Here is a 22,503-nt window from a genome sequence, read left to right on the forward strand (position 1 = left end):
ACTGTAATCCTAGCAACTCAGGAGACTGAGATCTGAGGATCAAAGCCATCCTGGGCAGACAAATCTGAGACTCATTCCCAACTAACCAAGAAAAAGCTGCAACTGGAAGTGTGCTTCAAGTGGTAGAGAGCCAACCTCAAATGCAAAAAAAACAAACCCAAAAACTTGGAGAGCTCAAAGCTATGAGTTTAAGCCCCAATATTGGCACATACACATACACAAAATGTAGGGCTTTGGTGAACAAAAAGCTATGGCTGGATGTAACAACAAGCCAGAGTTTGCCAACCCACACTATGGAACATTTCTAGCATTTTCTAAAGGCTCTTGTATTTCTTCCAAAGAGGTAGTAACCCTTGTGATTAACTTTTATTGGCATAGCTTTGTTTTGCCTGTAGTGTTTGTGCACTTTCATGTACACATGTATGTGCAACTATACAATGTAACACATTAACCACAAAACAGTATCATTTAAAAGCAAGTCAAAATGTTATCCCACAATAAGATAAGCATTCCCCAGGGTGCTAATATCTCTTCTTTATCCTCTGAGTTTGTTAAAGGTTTTTATTGTATTTGGGGATTTTTCCAGCTTGCTCAGGTGTTGGGTTTTTTCCCTTTTTTGTCTCTTTCTCTTCTCTCCTGGTCTACTTGTTGGTTCACATGTAGTTTCTTCTATTTCTCTTAAGGAGCTCTTCTTCAGATTTTATAGTTTCTATTGTTTGTCTTTATGTTCATTGGTTTCTTTTTTTCTGCTCCCAACTCAAATCTATTATTGAGCTCTTCCCTTCTAAGGGACTTTTTCATTTCTGCTAACATTTTTTCAACTCCACAACTTCATTTAATTAAAAAAACAACAACAACTTAGTATTGTCTGGTAATGTTGAACAGAGCTATCCACCGGCTCTGCCATTTTGCTTTTCGCCTCTGTCACGGAGTTTCCATTCTACCAGCCCCTACTGAATTGCTTGCCACCAAGATCAGTTTTTGTTTGGATAAGCTCCTTAGGCACCAAGTTTTCTGTTCTTGGAACCCAGAAACAGTCCCCTCGGGCTGAGTGGAGTTGTGAGGGCCTGCCTCTCCCTGGGGGCTGGGCAGCAACCTGTTTCTGAAGTGGCACTGTGTGCACTGACAGTCCCGGGGCTTCTCACACTGCTACTTCCAATAGGGGACCTCCACCCTGAGCAGACTGGGGCACGGCAGTTGGAACCGTAGGCCTGTCACTGCTAGAGCAGAGCCAAGGTTAGCAGCTGGGAGGAAAGGAAGCCCTTTCCTTCTTGGCCTACCCACCTCGGGACCAGCTTGCCCGTGGAGCTCAGTGGTATGGGCCAGGGCCAGGGTGTGGCTTAAAGGCTAGATATATAGACTTTTACTCTTCTTGCTGAGAGTTAGTGGTAGGTTTTCCTGAATGTGTGTTTTTGTCTTTTGTATGGTTTTACGGGCATTTTCAGAGCCTTGAGCTATTTGATTCAGTGGGAACCTCACCATCTGGTCACTATTTCACACACTGCGCTGACAAAAAAATTCGTTCTGAATAACTTTATTCTAACTCATAGACTCTTGCTCTAGGCTTTACATAATAGGACGTTACAGAGCTGCGGAGACCAACTCCTGGGCAACTTTCAAGTTTGTGACAAATGTTAATTGCACTTAAACAATTAAATAGGCAGTGAAAGGAAGATGCATTTCTAAAGACATCACTCAACAGGGATTTTACACCTGGATTTGTTTTCCTTGATTACAAAAATCCCAAACCATCTCCTCACCCCGGGTTTACAGAAGGGCTTTTTCTCTCCCTGGGCCAGAAGTCGAACAAAGGATGAAAAGGGTTTCAATACACGTGAAGATAGCTGGGTGGTGAGACAGGAAGGACTTGAGGGGGCTGGTGAGCAACGGAACACAATGTTGCCTGGTTGAGAAGGAAAACCTATAGGTGGCGTGTGAGACCACAGCGGTGACTTCCGTGTGGCCTTCAGATATCTTTCCCGCAGTCAGGGCACAGGATGTCATCCCTCTCTGTCAGGAAGCCCCGCCCCACCAGCGACAGGGAGCACTTCTTGCAGTTAAAGCAGTCGTTGTGCCACTGCCGCTCTTCAAAGGAGATGTACTTTGTGCCTCCGAGTCCTGCGGACAGAGAAGAGTTCACAGTGGGTGAGGGGAGGATGAGCAGGGTGTGGACCTAGGACTGAGAACAGGCAACTGGGCCACAGAAAGGAATTCTGGGTTGCTCCATGGCAGTGTTTCTGGAGTGTGATGGGAATAGGGTGGCTTTTTAGTCTAGTGCCTGTGAGCTGAGAATTCAGAGAGAACCAGCTACTGTGCCGAGCCTTGAGCTCACAGACCTTAGAAGCCGATGCAGAAATGGGCTCGGAAAGGATGGCGTAAATGCTAGGAAAAAGTGCCTGCCTCTGCTTGTTTGCTTCCTGTCCTCTTCACTGAAATGAAGAAATGATTGAAATGATGAAATGATTGGCCCTGCAGAGGGCCAATCCTGAGATGAGGAGGAGCGGAGGAACACAGGTGGACGAGGAAGAGGGGTGGGGTCTCAATGGCGGAAGATGGACTGCTGACCCAGGAGGAGCTAACTAGGAAGTGCTAGCTCTGGGAAGACTTCCCCCTCCCCCTCCCCACCAGTGCTAGGGTTTGAACTCAGGGTCTTGTACTTTCACTTGGCTTTTTCATTCATGGCTGGGGCTCTATCACCTGAACCATGCTCCCAGTCCAACATTTTGCTAGGTAATTGGAGATGGACACTTGTGCACTTTTTTTGGGGGGGGGGCTGGGCTGGCTTTGAAGCACAGTCCTCCAGGTTGCAGCCTCCTTGAGTAGCTAGGATTATACCTGAGTAACTAGAACTACCGATGTGAGCCACCAGAGTCTAACTTTGCATTGCTAAGGATGGAACTCAAGGCCAAATACATTCATGCTCTACTCCTGAACTACACCCCAGCCTTGAACTCAGGGCCTGGGCACTGTTCTTGAGCTTTCTTGCTCATGTCTAGTGCTTTATCACTTGAGCCACAGCTCTATGTACAACATTTTGGTGGTTAATTGGAGGTAAGAGTCTCATGGACTTTTCTGCTCAGATTGGTTTTGAAATGTGATTCTTGGATCTCAGTGATTCTGAATCTCAGCCTTCTGGGTATCCAGGATTACAGACATGAGCTACTGGAGCCAGGCTACCTCCCATATTTTTTGGTGTACATGCTGGTCCTGGGCCCTGAACTCAGGGCTGGGCACTGTCCCTGAGCTAACACTCGAGTCACATACATGTCCACTTTTGGCTTTTTGGTGGTTCATTGGCGAGAAGAGTCTCAGGGACTTTCCAGCTCAGGCTTGGCTTTGAACCACGATCCTTAGATTTCCACCTCCTGAATATAAGGCATAAACCACCGGTGCCCTGCTTGCCTCCATTATTTTTAACCAAGATAGTAACTCCTTTTGACTGCTGACTGGAAATGGTTGATGATGACTCTCCATCCAAAGTGTAAGGTGCCCGCCCTCTCACTACAGTATCAGGGCCAAGTGCAGTGTAACATTGACCACCCTGAAGCCAAATAATCAAATTAAAAAGCGAAAGGCCAAGCAATGCCAGGGCTCTGAGTTCAAGCCCAAGAACCAGTTACACACACACACACACACACACACGCACGCACGCACACGGCCATAAAACGCTCCTAAGAGCCAGCTCAGCTGCTAAACTTGAGAATGCGTTTTCCCTGTGCTCAGCAGGCCACAGGCTTCCAGCGATCAGGTGGGCTAGACGGGAAGGCGTTACCTGCTGATGTGTACGCAAAGTACCAAGGAGAGGAAAGCAGGAAGGAGCAAGGGATGCTGGGAGGAACTTCTAGGAGGTCTGGGGGCGGGGGGGGGGGGAGGGTTGGTGTATCAACACCACCAAACACCAAAACAGAGGCCATGTTTGACCTTCGGACAGTTCCATGAAGCAGACGACGCACGCCTGGCGGTGGGGGGGGGGGTCTCCCCAGGACACTCACCGCTGATGGGGTTGGTACACCCAGCGCACTTCTTGGCATACAAGTCACAGAAGCAGGTCAGGCAGTAGGCAAACTCGTCCCGGGCCGTGAAGCGCTGCCCTGACAGCTGCTTCTTGCAGGCTGTGCACACGAAGCACTCCTTGTGCCAAGGCTGATCCCGGTAAGTGACGCCTCCCATGGTGATGGGCTGAGGAGACAAGCGGGAGTTAGGGTGGCTCTGTCCTCACCGGACCCCCTCTGCCTCCACTGCTGGACATGGACGCCGCAGGAGCCTCGCTCCAAGAATATCCAGTTTGTTCAAAGTCGTGAAGAAGCTCTTCTACAAACCTTACCTTCCATCGAAACCCGCCATGGACCTTTTTCTTTTTGTTAAGCCAGGGGTAGGGCTTGAACTCAGGGCTACTGTGCGCTACATTTGCTTTGTTGCTCAAGGCTCTTGAGCCACAGTTCCACTTCTAGCTTTTTGGTGGTTAACTGGAGATGAGCCTCACAGACCTCTCTCCAGGCTGACCTCAAACTGAGATCCTCACATCTCAGCCTCCCTGAGGAGCTAGGATTACAGGCGTGAGCCACCAAAGCCTGGCTCGGGGGCTCCCCTTCTTGCTTAAGCTTTTTAAATTAATAGCTTCTTAAATTGTTTGTAAACTTTGGAATCCTTTAACTGATAAAACACTGAATGCTTTAAGAAATGGACCTACAGTTTTTAAAATTTCATTGTAAAGATGATGTACAGAGGGGTCCCAATTACATAAGTCGGGTAATGAGTACATTTCCCTGCGAACAGTGTTATTCCCCCACCCCCTCATTTTCTCCAGCTTCCCCCAACCCCCTCAAGTTGTAAAGTTCATTTCCACCATAGTGTCCAGTGAGTATCCCTTTTGAATTGGTTCATCCATTGGTTCCCTGTTTCTGTGATTTCCCTTCCTTTCCCCAAACCAGACAAATTTATATACAAGAGCAAGGGTACAGAAAGCTTTTTCACTCAGTTCCATCACTTGAGCCACGGCCACATCCGACTCTTTGTTAGTTAACTGGGGATAAAAGCCTCTAAGTGGAGATAAGAGTCTCATAGGTTCCTCTTCTCCTCTTCCCAGACTGGCATTAAGCCCAAATCCTCAGATCTCAGCCTCCTGAATAGCTAGGACTACAGGTGTGTAATCCAGTGCATACCTATACAGTTACTTTTCATGTTCATTTAAATAAGGGATGAACAGAGGAAGATCAAGTGAGGAGGCTCAGCAACAGAAGAGTAGCAGCATCTCAGGTCCACACGTGGTTTTTACTTTCTGAACATTGGTAGCATCTGGTGACTCCTTAGGTCCTTAATAAAGTTTGTGAAGTAAGACCTTATTTCCATGTTACAGAGAAACAAGCATATCCATAGGAATTTATCAGTGACCTTCCCAAGAATGATTTCGTAGCTGGCTAGTGACAAGGTCAGAACTAGAATTCAGGGCCCCCGTTCCTCTGTATTCTTTTCATGAAACCATACATCACAAATCACTTGTCTGTAACCTAAGGACCAAGATCTACGGAAAATACAGGAATCCAGAAGGCACTGCTATTTTAGGGAGTCCCCCCTTCCCCCCAAAACTCCCAGCCTCCACTCCACAGATTAGTCCAGGTCCTTTCAATATATTTACTACAGGTCACTGATAACTGTCAATGGTCACCAGCCTGTGTGGACAATACAGTGAACTCCACCTAGACCAAAATCGAGTATCGTGTCTGCATTTACATCTCTGCTGCCCCAGGGCTTTGCTCAAAGATGGCTCTAGTGTGCAGGAATGCTCTGTAAGATTGAGGGGACGCACGCATCACCACGTACATCCCACGAGAACATGCAGCCTGCGCTTCTGCAAGCGAACATCCGACACAGGTGGGCAGGATGACGGGAAGGAGGGCTGTGGAAATAATACCGGTGGAGCTTGGTGAGGAAAAGAGGAACGGAGGAGAGAATTCCTAATAGCAAAGTAGCACCAAGTATCCCTGCAAGATGAGGAGAAAAACTGCTTTTCCTGTCGGCGGCCAGAGGTGAACTGGGAAAATGATTTTGGCTACTTAATTGGCTTAGAAAACCTCACAAAACCATGCAAGTTAAGAGGTTCATTTTAAGAAAGCCTGTCAAGGCAGGCACTGGCGACTCATGCTTGCAATCCTAGCTATTCCGGAGGCCAAGATCTGAGGATCCAAGTTCAAAGTCTGCATGGGCAGCGTCGTCTGTGAGACTCTTATTTCCAGCTAACCAGCAAAAAGCCAGAAACGGAGGTGTGGTTCAAGTGGTAGAGTGCCAATCTTGAATGAAAAAGCCAAGGGAGATCATGAGGTCCTATGTTAAAAAGGGGGGAGGGGTGTAAACAAGGGCCAGAGAAATCACCCAAACCATCCAGGGTCTGAAAGCCATCGCTGTCCAGACACAATGCGCGCCATCTCACGTGAGAATGGGGGCAGCGTCCGCATGCCAAACGGCGGGCTACATTCTTACAAATGCAGACGGCACACTGACGTTCGAGAATTAGATGTACACACACCTGGAGGAACCAAGTGCCCAGATGTGCTGCCCACTGCACCTGCTGAGCTCACGGACATATGCAGCCCCACACAGGCACCTCCACCAGAGAAAACCACCCTGTGCCCCAACCAAAAGCTGCTTCTGCAACACAAAAAGATACCCCCGAAGACGTGGCAGGAACCAAGGCGTGCGGTGCAGGGATCAATCCCACAGAAGACAAATGCAAATGCAGAGGGGAGGTCAGCTCAAGACCTGGTACAGAGCCTAACGACACGGAGACCACGGGCGCCGTGCCAGCCTCGGAGCGGTGTGTGTGAGTCACAGAGAACCCAGCAGGGAACCAGGCCTCCCGCTGAAGGACACATGCAGGAGTGACATGTTGTTCTATGGGTGTGCAGCTCGTTTTTCTTTAGCCCGGCAGCCATGACAGGAGCGGCCCGTGTTCAAGTTGATCATTTAATAAAGATCTGTCCCCTCCCCACACGGCACTGTTGTCTCCCATGCTCACTCCTCCTCCTCCTCCTCCTCCTCCTCCTCCTCCCCCTCCCCCTCCCCCTCCCCCTCCCCCCCTCCTCCTCCTCCTTTCTCACTCCATTTTCTCTCCCCTTATTCCTTTCCCTCTTCTCTCAACCACCCACCCCCTGTCTCTGTCTCCCAAGGTGGTTCTGTATGTGTGTGTACGTGCTGGTACTGGGCCTGAACTCAGGGTCTGGATGCTTTCTTAGTTTTTGGGTTTTATTTTTTTTGCTCAAGGCTGGTGCTCTACCACTTGAGCCACAGCTCAACTTCCAGCTCTTTCCAGGTTAAGTGGAGGTAAGAGTCTCATAAACTTGTCTGCCTGGGCTGGTTTCAAACCCCGATCCTCAGATCTCAGCCTCCTGAAATAGCTGAGATTACAGGCGTGAGCCTCCAGCACCTAGCGGGTTATTTCCCACCAGCTTAACTAAGCTTTGGGAACAAAGCTGCTATCTAGCATCGGGTCATAAGAGTGACTTGAAATTTGGAATGTTCTAGAAGAAGGCAGGCTAAATAATTTTTCTCACAGAGCATCACAGTGCTTGCTTCTTTGAGGAAAGCATGGGAGCCCAGAAGGAGACATAACCATGGACCCTGAGCACCAACTGACCAGGGCAAGCCGGGCCCCAGGGAGCACTGCCGTACCTTTTTGCACTGAACGCACTGCAGGGCGTATTGCTTCTCATAGCAGGGCACGCAGAAATTCTCATCGTCTTTCGGGATGAAACTCTTGGTTCCGATGGGCTGCTGGCAGCGGTGGCAGATGAAGCAAGTCTCGTGCCAGCTGCTGCCCTTGTACTCCATCTTGCGAGTGCCTGCAGTCAGAATGAAAACAGCACCGCTGTCCCCAGACTGGCCTGTAGTCCCAGCAATCTGCCGTCAATACAGGGCTGGCTATGTCTGGCTTTGAGGCCGAGGCAAGTCTCTTCAGCTATCAAATGCTTCATGTAAATGTGGGGGACAGGGCTTTGTCTTTTGATTCAGTACTATATACTTACCTCCTATGCATGTACGTAGGAAGCACTTGACAGTGATTGTTCAATATGGTTAATTAAAAAAAAAGTCTGATTCAGCATTACAAAATACAAAGAGGAATCTGGCACAGCTCAGACTAGCCTTTGTGGGGGACAACCTGACAGACAGGGCATTTTGGCTTCAGTGATCTCTAACCGGTCTCAATATGAAAATAGTAAACAGAAAATTCCAGAAATAAACCATCCAAATAAACAAGAAACAAGTATTCCGTGTGCGCGCGTGTGTGTGTATGTGTGTGTGTGTTTGTGTGTGTGTGTTTTGTAGTTGTGGGGTCTGAACTCAGGGCCTGGGTGCTGTCTGTGAGTTCTTTTGCTCAAGGCTAGCACACTATCACTTTGAGCCACAGCTCCACTTCCGGTTTTTGAGAGGTTAATTGGACATAAGAGTCTCACAAGGACTTTTCTGCCCTTGTTGCCTTTCAGCCATGGTCCTCAGATCTCAGCCTCCTGAGTAGCTAGGATTATAGGTGTGAGCCACCAGTGCCCAGAGCCAATTGTTCTTAAATTTCACACCATTCTAGGCAGTGTGAAGAAATGTCATATTATCCTACCCAGTCTTGCCTGAGACCTGAACGGTCCATGTGTCCAGGGTATGCACGCCGTACGTGCTAGCCACCCTTAGTCACTTGGCCAACTCGTTATCAGGTTAACTAACCATGGTATCACACTGCTTGTATTCGTGTAAACCTTGCCTTACCTAGCCGGCAGAGCTGGGTACTGTTTTCCAGGCATCCATTGGGGTTCAGGGAACAGAACCTCCCATGGGGGTGGGAGGGAGGATAATGTGCATGTTCCTGATGCACGTTTGTTAATTAATAAACATGTCCTGGAAGATGCAAGAGGCTGGGGAGTGGATGAACTGAGGAATTTCTACAACACTTGCTTTGTGCAATTGGCTACACCAAGTAGTGATGCAGCTTTGTGTGTCAGGCTCTGTGCCATGGGGTATCATCTACCACCTGATACGTCTCCATCCTTCATTCCTCCAAGCCAGCCAAGTCCTAAAGAGAAACATTGTTTGGCTCACGTCAGAATCACTATCTACTCTGGCTTGCAGCAAGTGCTCCACATTTTAACCGGTATTTTTTCATACTTCCACCCCCCAAAAAACGTATACATACTTATAGAAAGAGCTAATTCTAGACAGAGGGTGGACACATGCACACATACGTACACACATACACATGCACACACAGACACACACACACACTGTATAAAGCATAAGTAAGGAGAGACTTGAGGCAAAGAATGTGGTAGAACAGTGTTTCTCACACCTGGAATGGCTAAAATCCTTCCTGCATTTTCAGTGGTTTTAGTTTTTGTGGTTTAATTATGTGTTGTGGTTGTGCTGTGGCACTGAGAATGGAGCCTAGACCTCCTACATAACCAGGCAGGGGCTCTCCTGCTGCCCCACGCTTGCAGCCCTTCAGAGGCCCCGTCAAGGAGGTCTTATGGGAGGAATGCTAACACCCAACCCATCTACTTCTATTTTCACACGACAATAGCAGAGACATTGGATAGTTATGCACTGTCACGCAGTTGTACGGAGTAGCTATGGTGCGTAGTTGTGACGGACACCGTGCAGTCTGAAAAGCCTCAACTGGGTGGTACTTTGTTTTGTTTATTTTGAGACAGGGTCTCACTATAGCCACAGCTGGCTTGGAACTTGAGATACTCCAGCCTCTCACTCTTGAGTGATGGGATTACAGGTATGAACCACCACTCCTGGAACATTTGTTCTGAATGGAAAACATGCACAGCCTTGGCATTACGTCAGGGATAGGGACTGTGGCAGGATGGGGACACTCGTAAGACTTCAACTTGGAATGGAGTAATGAGAATGTGTGCCTTAGACACACACAGGTAGCATTCGGGAGTCTATCAACTAGTCATTCAGCTAGAAATCCAAACATAACAGAGATGATCCAAAACACTAAACTAAGACTGCATTCCAGCTGGTTAAGATATAGGAGCTTTCTGTGTTTGGGGAACCCAGGAATGTGCTGAGACTTATTGTAGGATTATTTTGTGAGGTGTCATTCTTCGGCCACTTTCTCAAGTGTCCAATACCAGACATTCAGTCTCCACCACGCATAGATACCTATACAATATGCAGGATGCGTGTCGATGGTGTGAGCAGGAGTTTGAGTTTGTAACCTCAAAGCTGAGGGGTGGGTTTTGATACAAATACTACATCCAGCCACTGGAATTCACGTAAAAATGGTGGAGGGAGTGTAACACACACTTCAGGATGGTTTTCCCTAGCCTTCTGGGGTTTCTTTACCCATGTAGGCTTTTATCACTTACTCCTTTAATATCTGACCTTCACTCTGGTCAGACAGGCCAAAAACCACAGGATTGGATTGGTGACGTGGGGGCAGTTACGGTCCTCACTAATGTGCATCCTTGGTGTGCTCTGAAGTATGTCCTATCAACACCTGTGCTGGGAAAGTCTCCCTGTAGGGAAGGCTCTGGGCAGGTGAATTCAGGGAGGCAATCTAAGAGCTGGAGTGCGGGTCCTACAGTCCTGAAGTTATTACACAAGGTTGCCAGCAGAAGGCAGGAGAGCACCTCCGCTAAGACGAGGAACCGCGAGCAGTCTCCAGCGGAGGTAAGTCGTGTGTGGAGGAAGTGGTGTGAGTCTGTTATGAGGCAGGCAAGGAAACAGAAAGCTAGTTGGGTGAGGGTCTGGACGGTGTCCATCCTTGAGCCTGCTCCAAGACATCTGCGGACATCTCTTCTAGGGGTGTGTGTGTGTGTGTGTGTGTATGTGTGTGTCATGCTTGAACTCAGAGCCTCACACTCTGTCACTTGGCTTTTTCACTCATGCTGCCACGCCTCTACCACAGGTATTTTTGCTGCTTAACTGAAGATAGTCCTGAGGAATTTTCGGCCTGGGCTTGGCTTCCAGTGGTGATGTTCAGATCTCAGCCTCCTGAGTAGCTAGAATTCCAGGCATGGCTAACAACAACGGTTCGATACAATCTTGTCTTGCCTTCAAGAAACTGATCTGTGAGGGGGGTGGGGTTGACAGGGGGGTTTCACTTGGGACATATCTCTTGTCATAAACCTAAATACAGCTGGAAAACTATGCCAACACCACCAACAACAAAAAAAGCTCAGGGACAGCGCCCAGACACTGTGTTAAAACACTAGATTGAGTTTTTTAAACATCAGCTGTGTCAAACACCACAAAGATGTCCTTCATTCCCGGGATCCAGCCTCAACCCCTCTCCAGAGGCCCAGGATCTACCCATAGCCCCTGCTTCTTCGATCTCTTAAACTCTTCTCTGCAGCTCAGGGAGTACAACACCAGAGTGTCGATTCCAGTGTCTGAGGCCCCCTGGATCTGAGTTGAGAGGCCGGGACGTCTCGGTTATGGCCCTCAGCTATGGCCTGGTGACTGGGGATGTGACTCGGTGGCGGCCCGCTCGCCTCGCGAACGCAAGCTCTCGCATTCCCCTCCGCCACGAGAGGCCCCGTGGCATCTCCCGCGTGAGGACCGAGCGCAGGCTCACCTGGCATGATGGTCTTCTTGCATTCTTGGCACTTGGACGAGTACTCGTTGGAATAGCAGTCGGTGCAGAGCAGCTGGTCCTCCTTGGCCGCGAAGGGCTTGTCCACCAGTGAGCTCTTGCACTGCGAGCAGTGGAAGCAGCCCTCGTGCCAGTGCCGTTCCTTGTAGGACAAGTCCTGCGGAGCCGGACACACAAGGTGGTCAGAGGCAGGGCAGGGGGGGTGTGCGGAGCTCCTCACAGCTAACGCCCATCCCAGGGCGCTGTGCAACCTACAGGGGCCCGAGGAGCAACGGGGAGGAAGGCCTGCGGGCCTTCACGCACTGTGACCGCCACACTGCGGACGTGTGCATGCGCATGCGTGAAAGGGACAGACGCAGATACCGAAAAGTAGACGACACGGAGTTCCTTTATATATAGCCCTGAAGGCACGACCCTGGGTTAGCTGGTGGGAATGGTGGGGACGGGGGGAGGGGGGCGGTTCAGGAGAATCCCTCTGAAGGGGCACTGGTTCAGTGTAGCTGCTCACAACGAGGCAAGGAAGTTGGGGGGGGGGTGAGGAGAAGTGGAAATGGGGAGGGAAGGATGGAGAGGGGGGTAATGGGGTGTTAGGTGTCAGGCTGAAGGGCGGAGTTGAAAGAGTTCACAAGCAGGTGCATCAGGAAGTAGGTTCTCTTGTTGTGAGAACATGGATTCCAGTTCCTCCTGAAGGCCTGGGTCAAGGCAAGGAAAGATGGGGCATGACAAATGGGTGACAGCACAGGGCTGGGGACAGTGCGGGTCTGCTCTGGGCTGTATCTGAGTCACAAACATGGCACGGATGGAAGAGGCATGGAGAACACAGACCCTAGTTTTCTTCTTAGCAAGGATGCAAAAGACCCGTAGCTCCCGTCTGTAATCCTAGACAGCAAGGAGGCCGAGGACCACAGTCCCAAGCAAGTCCAGGCAGAACACTCCCAAGGCTCTTACTTCCAATGAATTAGAGGAGGAGAAGGAAGAGGAAGAGGAGGGTAAGGAGGAGGAAGGCAAACGAGCCCAAGAGAGAGGAAACGGTGCCATTCTACATGACCTTTGACCTCGCATGAGGAACAAGGTCAGAGAGCGTCTGCTTCTCATCGTCAACTGCTTGAAATCACATACAGCTTCGAACACGCCAATACACAACGGAGACCGGTCTCTTCACCGCGTTGCCTCAGAAAGGCTGCTGCCCCGTCGCGGTCGTCGCTGTCATCCATTGCTTAACGAGGCGGGAACAGAGCTGCAGGCCGGTGCGTGGTCTCCCGAGCCAGCTTCCAGACGGAAGGTATCCTGAACGCCGCCGCGTGGGAGCTGCTCGTGCGTGGGTGAACATCAGACATCACCTCCCACAGCGTTGTCACCACGCTGAGGTCTGTGTGTGTGTGTGTGTGCCGGTACTGGGGCTTGAACCGAGGACATTACAGTCTCCCTTATGTTTTACTCTCAAAGCTGGTGCTCTACCACGTGAGGCACACCCCCACTTTCCAGCTTTTTGCTGGTTGAAGGTAAGAGTCTCTCAGATTTACCTCCGTGGGCTGTCCCCGAATCCTGACCCTCGGATCTCAGCCTCATAAGAAGATTCCAGGTGTGAGTCACCAGCGCCTAGCACCTGGCTCTGTCGTTGATATTTTAATCTTTAAAGTATTTTCAGAAATTTGGGGGGGAAAAAAGGCATTGTCTTCTATTAGTTGCTTTGATAAGTGAAAGTATAAACTGCGTCGAGTTTGTGTCTTATTTCAAATCATTACAAACTGCCAAGCTCGTCACGTGTGCAAGGGTGTCATTATCCTTCGGGATGAGTGGCTACGGCCTCAAGTCTCTCTGTGCCCCAAAAACACACCCGCCTGGCTCAGCAGTGAAGCATCTCCCAGCAAGGGGGAGGCCTTGAGTTCAGACCCCAGTGCTGAGAAAGGGAGAGAGGTGGGGGAGAGAGAGAGAGAGAGAGAGAGAGAGAGAGAGAGAGACAGACAGACAGAGAGACAGAGAGAAGGAAAAGAACAAAAAAAAATCGAGTGGCTGGAAGGTTGTTCAGTAACAGATCAAAAGCAAAACCAAACACACAACAACACAACAACAATCTATCGAGAAATCTCACACAGTGCTCAGCCCTGCCATGCCGCTGTTACTATTGATGCTCCTAGAAGTCCTGCCAGCCTCCCACGGGGGCAGCGGCTGAGCCGGGCTTCCGGCTCAAATCCTCATTCAATCGCTTTGAGATCCTGGTCAGGCCGGAGTTGCTCTTTGCTTCAGAAAAATGTATCTTCCATAAGACCTGGGTGTACCCAATGAAAGAATTCAGAAAAAAAAAGACCCTCACAACTTCTAACGCCATGTTTCCTGTCCAAACGTCAAACTCACCATGTCGGACTCTGAATAAAGGAAGCCAAACGAATCACCCCAAGTCCTGTCTACCAGGAACACTTAATCAGCCTAATTCACAAAGCCTCAATATTCAATAATGGGTTGGGATAATGAGATGAAAAGTGGAATGATGTTCTTAAGGGTTTAATTTTATATGGAAAAACCAGTATAGCCGCTACTTAAAAAATTAAAAATAGCTGAGTACTGGCACTTCGCACCTGTAATCTTGGCCACTCAGGAAGCTGAGATCTGAGGAGTGAAGAAGTATGATGCCAGCCTGAGCAGAAGTCTATGGGACTCTTATTTCCAATTAACCACTCCCCCCAAAAAATTCTAGAAGTGGAGGTGCAGCTCAAGTGGTAGAGTACCAGCATTGAGTCAAAAAACCTTAAGTTCCAGCTCTAGTACTGGCATGCGTGTGTGCGCATGCACACCCACACACACAATCAATTTCGATGATGACACAGGAGGTAGAACACATTTCTTTCTCAAGTTAGTTGGGCTCCCTTGCAGACAAGTCGTCCTATGAAGTCCTGCCCTGGGTGGCAAAACCGGAAAGCTGTTTCCCCAGGGCAATCACTGCCTGGAGGAGGGAGAGAAGTAGGGAACATGAGCTCTTGTTTCAGGGCGGTGACTCTGCCCAGGTAACGTCACCAAACATGGCATGGCAGGGTGGGTCACACCTTGCTAGTGAAAAGAACAGAAGTGTGTGTTCAAGGAAAGTTGCCTTTGGGAGCTAACCTTAAAAAAGAGAGGCCCCAGTGGCTCACCCCTGGAGTCCTTGCTATTCAGGAGGCTGAGATCTGAAGGATTTCTTCAAGATTCAAAGGGCTGAAAAGTCTTGAGAGACTCCATCTCTAAAATAGCCAGCAAAAAGCAAGTTGGAGATGTGGCTCAAAATGGTGGAGGACTGGTAGTGAGCAAGCAGAATAAGCACACGTACGGCCCTGAATTCAAATCCCCGCACCACCACAAAAAACCCAAAGAGGAAAGATGGGTTGTTGGAAGGAAACTTCAAGGCTGAGCTCACAGAAGTGAAGATCAGATGTCAGTCTGCCCTAGTTAGTGAGTCCCCTGGGGGGGAAATGTAATTGGTGAACTGGGTAACCAGACTCTCTCAGCAAAACGGGTGCAAATGCTCCTGTGGATCAAAGGCTTTATATAGAAACCTATTTTCTCAAATTCCTCTTTTTTCCCCGGGGGGGGGGGGTGGGAGGACGGGGATTGCATTTTTAGCATGAAGACAATAGCTACAGGGTTAAGACTGACTTGCAGACCAACTGCTGACACTTGGAAGCCTCCCTGAGTGCCCTTGGCCTGTGGATAGAAGCATCAATGAAAGACCTTTGAGGTCCAGTCCCCAATCTGGATTGTGCCCCCCCCCCCCATCCAAGGTTAGCCTTGTTCTCTTGGACCCAGTCTCCCAGTGCTCGCTCTATTCCCCCACAAAGACCTGCTACGCTGCTTCCAGGGCCCTTCCGAAAAGGCTGGAGTCCAGGGAATGCTGGGATACTCCTCAGTGCACCCGAGCAATCAGGGTCAAGGGCGTAGATCAAAGATTATATAAGAAACATCAGCTAGAGCCTTTTGCACAGCTGTGCCCTCCTGAGTGGGGCTGGATTGCAGATGGTTGATTATGCTTGCTGGCGTCCGCTTAGCTCATCTCTAAGTCCATCTCTCCCTTGGCCACACCCAGACACATTCCTGCATGCATAGCTCCTGCTTACACTTTCCTGCTGATGAATATGCATAGTTTCTGATTCGCTTAGTCAGTCGAGGACATTTGATCATTCTCAAAGGCTTCCGACAGAAACTGCAACCTCTGATGAAATTTGGTGGCGTAGCATACATAAAAATACTCTCCTAACTAAGGACTCAGCCCTGTTGGCGGTGGGGCCTCAGTGGGAACAGAACTGGAGCTCTCCCTGCTCCAGTGGGAGCTGGTGACGGACTCCTGGGCCATGCAGGCAACTCGGGGACCCTGGGACCCCCATTCTATGCCGAATGACCTCTGAGACCCCTAAAGCAAATCCTGGTCCACAGAGAGCAAGTCAGCCTAGGAGCTCACCCGGAAAACACAAACTACGAGCTGTCATCTGGAAGGAGTTAAGACTGGCAAACCATTCTTCACGTCGCTGATACTTGGAAATGGCTGGGTGAACATTAGCATAAACCACTGCTCAGATGACAGCTAATCATGCAGTCTCCTCTAAGTGTCACTTGCGACAGTTTCCTGATAATCATAAAAATTCCTGAAGGACTTGCCTCTCCCCTCTGTGCCCCATCTTTTTATGCGTCTAAAGATGGGATATGGAGGAATGACTCCCGTCTTATTTCCACCCTGCCCCCCCAGGTCAAACAAAGCACCTGCTTGTCCTAAGGCAGGTCATCCCCACCTGGGCTCAGCTGAAACCCTCTCACCCCAGGCAGAGCCTGGAGACCCCACCCCCACCCCCAGGCAGAGCATTCCGCTCTGGGCTTGGCCAGGAACACCGCCCCTGGCCCCCAATTGACCATTGCCCTTTTGAAATTTTCTGCTTCCTTGTCAAGTCCCATATAAAACTGACCCCAAATTCGCAGGAAGCTCTGTGCCCCTCGCTGGCAACGAACACTTCTGGCCTATTGACAATTCAGTCTAGTCTAGTCTTTTTCTGTTCTCCATTTTCCTAACAATCCCTCCCTCCCTTCCTCCCTCCCTTCTTTCTTGTGCCAGTCATGGGGCCTAGGTGCTGTCCCTGAGTTTCTCTGCTTAATGCTAGCACGCTACCACTTGATCCACAGTTTCACTTTGAATTTTTTGGTAGTTTATTGGAGACAAGAGTCTCCTAAGTTTTCTTTTCTTTTTTTTTGCCAGTCCTGGGCCTTGGACTCAGGGCCTGAGCACTGTCCCTGGCTTCTTCTCGCTCAAGGCTAGCACTCTGCCACTTGAGCCACAGCACCGCTTCTGGCGGTTTTCTGTATATGTGGTGCTGGGGAATCGAACCTAGGGCCTCGTGTATCCGAGGCAGGCACTCTTGCCACTAGGCCAGCCCTCCTAAGTTTTCTTGACCAGGGTGGCTTCAAACCACAATCCTCAGATCTCAGCCTCCTGAGTAGCTAGGCTCACAAGGATGAGCCACTGGCACCAGATTGTATAGAGCTTTGTAACGTTCATTAGTCCTTTTAAATCTGAACTTATGTGTCTGAATTCCTCTTGCCCATTTGCAGCCAGGTATCAGCTGTACAAAATAAGACATTGCTCTTTTATCTCATGCATGAACAAATTTAGTATAAGAATGCTAAAAAAGCTCTATTTCTGACAGCCTTCCCATTGCCCTTCCATCTTCATTGACTCAACAAGCTAAACTGAGTTCGTATTTTTCACCTGGCACAATAGTCCTTTTCTAAGAGGATCTCCACATGGTGGCCAAGCCTCAGCCTCTCCAGGAAACCTGTTTCCCACCTTCCTTCCTCAAGCACTCTGTGTGTTCAACAGGAGGACTAGCGTGGTATCAAGTGACCTTTTTCATCTCTCATTCACAGTTCCAAACAGAGTCTTAGCTTCAGTTATCACTACCATGGCAATCTTGGCAAGTTTAATCTCGTACATTTTTGGTACCATCAGCCCTGGGTATTCAAGGGTTAACTATACTCAGGTTCTTATGGAAACATCCCAGACACAGTACGGTGGATGAGTGGATCCAAAAATGTGGCACCTATACACAATGGAATATACAATATACAGCCTTTAGAAAGAGTAATAGTATGTCATTTGCAGGGAAATGGATGGACTAAGAACAAATCCTATTAAGTGAGGTAAGCCAAGCTCAGAGACACAAACGATGCATGTCTTCTCTCATATGCAAAAGCGAGACCTAAAATACACTGGAACATAATAAATTATACATGTACAGTGAGACCAAAGGAGGGTACGCTTAGAAGAGGAGCACCAAAGTACAATGCCTATGTGCGTCTGATCATATGAACTCCAGGAATGGAAACAAGAGACTTTTGCTGCTTTTGTTTTCTTATCTTTTTTTTTGGGGGGGGGGGTCAGAAGTGGGGCTTGAACTCTGGGCCTGGGAGCTGTCCCTGAGCTCTTCAGCTCAAGGCTAGTGCTCTACTCCTTTGAACCACTTCTGGTTTTTGAGTGGTTAACCGATGATAAGAGTCTCACAGACTTTCCTGCCAGGACTGGCTTTGAACCACAATCCTCAGATCTCAGCTATTGTCCTGAGCAGCTGGTATTACAGGTGTGAACCACCAGTGCCTGGCTTTCTTTTTGTCTTGTTTGTTCATTTATCTGTCTTTGGAAGGGTAAGGGGGCACAGAAATGGAAGGACAAAGAGGGACAAATGAAGCAGTGGTTCTCAGTAGACCCTATATTGAAAATGAAATATAACTTGTAGGTATTAAAATTAGGAGAGAATGAGGGAATGGGTGGCACTGTCCAAAAAGAAATATACTCTTTGCCTGACATTTAACTGTAACCTCTCTGTACATCACCTTTATAATAATAATTTTTTTTTGTTTTTTTTTTTTGTTTTTTTGGCCAGTCCTGGGGCTTGGACTCAGGGCCTGAGCATTGTCCCTGGCTTCTTCCTGCTCAAGGCTAGCACTGTGCCACCCGAGCCACAGCGCCACTTCTGGCCATTTTCTGTATATGTGGTGCTGGGGAATCGAACCCAGGGCCTCATGTATATGAGGCAGGCACTCTTGCCATTAGGCCATATCCCCAGCCCCAATATAATAATAATTTTTTATAATTTTTTAATCCTCCGGTTCAACCAACTGTAGATCGAAAAAATGCACAAAATTACCCATGGGGTAAAAGATGGGAGTGACACGGACCAAGATGTATTGTACTCATAAACTGACATGTTGAATCAAACCCCCGTGTGTGTGTGTGTGTGTGTGTGTGTGTGTGTGTGTGTGTGTGTTAGAGAGAGAGAGAGAGAGAGAGAGAGAGAGAGAGAGAGAGAGAGAGAGAGAGAGGGTGCGCGCATGTGTGTACTGGGGCTTATACTCAGGTCTGGGGCACTACCCTTTAGCTTTTTCACTAAAGGCTGCCACTCTACATCTTGAGCCACAGCTCCACTCCCATCTTGTGGGGAGTTAACTGAAGATAAGAGTTGAGAGATAAAGGATAAAAACACAAACCAATGCAACAGCAATACTTACAAAACTATATGGTGTAAACCAACTGTACAACTCATGGAGGGGGGAATGGGGAGGGGCGGGGGGAAATGAGGGAGGAGGTAACAAGTTGGATAAGAATGTACGCACTGCCTTATGTATGAAACTGTAAGCCCCTCTGTACATCACTTTAACAACAAAGAAATGAAAAAAAAAAAGTCACAGACTTCCCCGTTGGGGCTGGCTTTACCTGAATCTTATCTCAGCCTCTTGAGTCACCGGGCACAAGGTTAGGCAGTAACAGAGCAAATGCTTAGCCTGCGTGGGCCCTGGGTTCAGGCCCCACTCTAGGGAGAGATCTTTACAAAGGAAGAAATCTCTAAGACTTCCCAGCTACAGCAAATACCATGGCTAAATGTCATAAACTGCAGGGCAATGTTGATAAACATGGAAGCTCACACCAGACACTTCACAGCTCTTCTACTTTTCCTCCTCAGGGACAGCTCTGGTAGGGCATGCTTGCTGCTTGATTCTAAATGTGCCCTTGTTGAAACTCTGCCTGAGCCACGGGATAGTGTAAATAGCCAGAAGGGACCTAAGCCCCTTAGCAAATGGATATGCTTGTGGGGATCAGAATCACCTCAATTGCCACTATTTAGCTGGAGATACTTGTACTTCCTTTTCCCCTCAAAATCACTGTTTCTCAAACCCATACCGTTTCCCTTTGTAAATGGACTGCCATGTCAGTCATGCCCGCCATTTTGAAAAGATCATCTGGGTTCTGAGGTTGTCGGGCAGCCATGTTTCCAGCTGTGTGTTCTTCCAGATCTGCCCCAAGTCTGGAAGAATGGACAAGAGTAGACAGGACAGCTCTCACTGGACCAGCTGTCCCTGCCGTCCGTGGATGTGAACCCATTCAATTCCCCGGGCAGTCCACGGCTCGTAGGCGGCATTGCCGGTCTAGGGTCACAGAACTCATTGAAGGTGAAACCAGATCTCACTCTAAATCAGTTAGCTCCAGACTCCTGCCCTGACTGTGTGTTGTCACTCTGGGGTGCTGTCCATCTCTATTGTTGTGCGTGGAAGGTGACACTTTGGGTTCACAGGCCAAGTGGTCCTTTGGGAACCCACCTGGTCAAATTTGTTCCCGACTTTAGTGACTGTGCTTGATAAATTTCCACACACAGTTTGCTCTTACTGGAGGACATTTAAATATGAACACTAACCATGCACTAGTTTTGCTTTTCATGCTTTCAGATAACTGTGGCCAATTAAGGCCTGAACATCTTAAATGAAAAATTCCAGAAAGAAACAATCCCTAAGTATGACACTGCACCTCGTTCTGAGAAGTTAATGAAATCTTGAGTCACCCCACTCTGTCCTGGGTGGGAACATTGCAGTGTCCAGCGTGTCCATACTGCCTATGTATATTCCCTTTAGTCACCCAAGGCCCATCTCAGTTTTCAGATGGATTGGAGGAGCGTCATGGTATTCATAAGGTTTCAGGAACCCATTGGGGCTCTTGGAATGGGCCCTCATGGGTAAGGAGTCCACTGTCCATTAAGGTTATTATTACAAACTCCATGAATCAATTCTATATGGAAAATCTAAAAATACCACTTACTCATTATGGCGTAAAAAGTCACAAAGCCATTGGGCACCAGTGGCTCATGTCTGTAATCCGAGTTACTCAGGAGGCTGAGATCTGAGGATCAAGGTTCAAAGCCAGCCCAGACTAAAAAGTCTGTGAGACTCTTATCTCCAATCAACCACCCCAAAACTGGAAGTGGAGCTGTGGCTCAAAGTGGCAGTGCTAGCCTTTGAGCACAAAAGGTCAGGAACAGCACCCAGGCTCTGAGTTCAAGCCCCATGACTAATTTTAAAAAATTCATGAAGCTCTAGATTTGATCTTTCTCTTTCTCCCTCTTCCACCTCTTTCCCTCGCCCCCTCCCCCCCCGACACACACTCGGAACTTAAAAATCATCCCAACAAGTGACAGGTTGGTGAGTAGGGCTGTATGACTGAAGCAGGTATTCTTTGCAGAGGAGAGGAATGGCCTAGAAAAGTCAGCAGGGAGGAGGCCCGTGTAGCCTTGGTCAAGAACCTTCCAAAACACAGCAGGTACATCTAGAGCTACCCTAGAGGTGAGAGCCCCAATCTTCCACTTCAGAGCCCCACAGAAGTTCTACCACAAGACCTCTGAGGTTTTCTGCCTTTTAAGAATTTCCCAAGCATCCATGGAAGTACTTGATAGTCTGATGGGCACTCCTCTCTGATGGCTCATTGGAGATGAAGTCTCACAGACTTTGCTGTCCAAATTGACTTTGAATCTCAATCCTCTGAATCTCAACCTCTTGAGGCTGTGTGACTAACTTTTTTTTTTTTTTTTTTTTTTTGGCCAGTCCTGGGCCTTGGACTCAGGGCTTGAGCACTGTCCCTGGCTTCTTCCTGCTCAAGGCTAGCACTCTGCCACTTTAGCCACAGCGCCGCTTCTGGCCGTTTTCTGTATATGTGGTGCTGGGGAATCGAACCTAGGGCCTCATGTATCCGAGGCAGGCACTCTTGCCACTAGGCTATATCCCCAGCCCTGTGTGACTAACTTTTAAATGCAGCAAATAAAACTTAGTCTGTTGCCAGTTACCCTGCATACTTGAATACTGTTTCTTTTCTTTTTTTTTCTTATTTATTGTCAAAGTGATGTACATAGAGGTTACAGTTTCATACGTTAGACCTTGGGTACATTTCTTGTACTGTTTGTTACTTCCTCCCTCATTCCCCCCTCCCCCTTCCCCCTTTCCCTCTCCCCCCATGAGCTGTTCAGTTGATTTACACCACACAGTTTTGCAAGCATTGCTTTTGTAGTCATTTGTCTTTTTTCCCTGTGTCTCTCGAGTTTGGTATTCCCTTTCAGTTTCCTAGTTCTAATACCAGTATATACAGTATCCAGCATACTCAGATGAGATACAGTGATAGTGCAGATACAACCACAGGAAGGGGATACAGAGGATCATCAACAATAGAAGCTATGGTTTCACATGGCATGTTGAAAGCGACTACAACAGTGATATAACAGTCGTGTCCATAACATGGAGTTCATTTCACTTAGCATCATCTTATGCGTTCATAGGGGCATAGCTATTAGGCTCTTGTGATCCTCTGCTGTGACTAGCCTAGACCTGTGCTAATTATTCCCTATGAGGGATCAAAATGGCAATACTGAATACTGTTTCTATTCAAGCACTCAGTTACATTTCTCATTTCTAGTAATTTATAAGGAAATCCTGTGATCTCCAAGGGCAAAGCATGGATTTGAATGGCCAGTAAGGGAGCTGAAAAGAGGTAATACAAATAAAATTCTGTGATCATGTACCATTACACCTTCCTTGAAATTTTCTTGGACGCCTGTTGATATTAGCATTTTCTATTGTGTGTGTGCTGG

At 48.4% G+C, this 22,503-nt stretch overlaps 1 protein-coding gene across 3 annotated transcripts in view; it reads right to left on the reverse strand.

The window, feature by feature from the left end:
* Window positions 1-1,522: 1,522 nt before the first annotated feature.
* The window catches only part of Fhl2 (four and a half LIM domains 2), a 67,081-nt gene continuing 46,100 nt past the window's right edge, over window positions 1,523-22,503 (reverse strand). For all 3 annotated transcript variants that reach the window (XM_048352479.1, XM_048352477.1, XM_048352478.1), the window contains exons 3-6: window positions 11,573-11,747; window positions 7,666-7,835; window positions 3,993-4,179; window positions 1,523-2,118 (exon numbers count right to left, since the gene is read on the reverse strand). In XM_048352479.1, coding sequence (XP_048208436.1) covers window positions 1,967-2,118; window positions 3,993-4,179; window positions 7,666-7,835; window positions 11,573-11,747 — 684 coding nt within the window. In that variant the 3' untranslated portion in view covers window positions 1,523-1,966. The remainder of the gene's footprint in view (window positions 2,119-3,992; window positions 4,180-7,665; window positions 7,836-11,572; window positions 11,748-22,503) is intronic.

This window comes from Perognathus longimembris, chromosome 8 (genome assembly GCF_023159225.1).
Source record: "Perognathus longimembris pacificus isolate PPM17 chromosome 8, ASM2315922v1, whole genome shotgun sequence".
In the NCBI taxonomy this organism is placed as follows: Eukaryota; Metazoa; Chordata; class Mammalia; order Rodentia; family Heteromyidae; genus Perognathus; species Perognathus longimembris.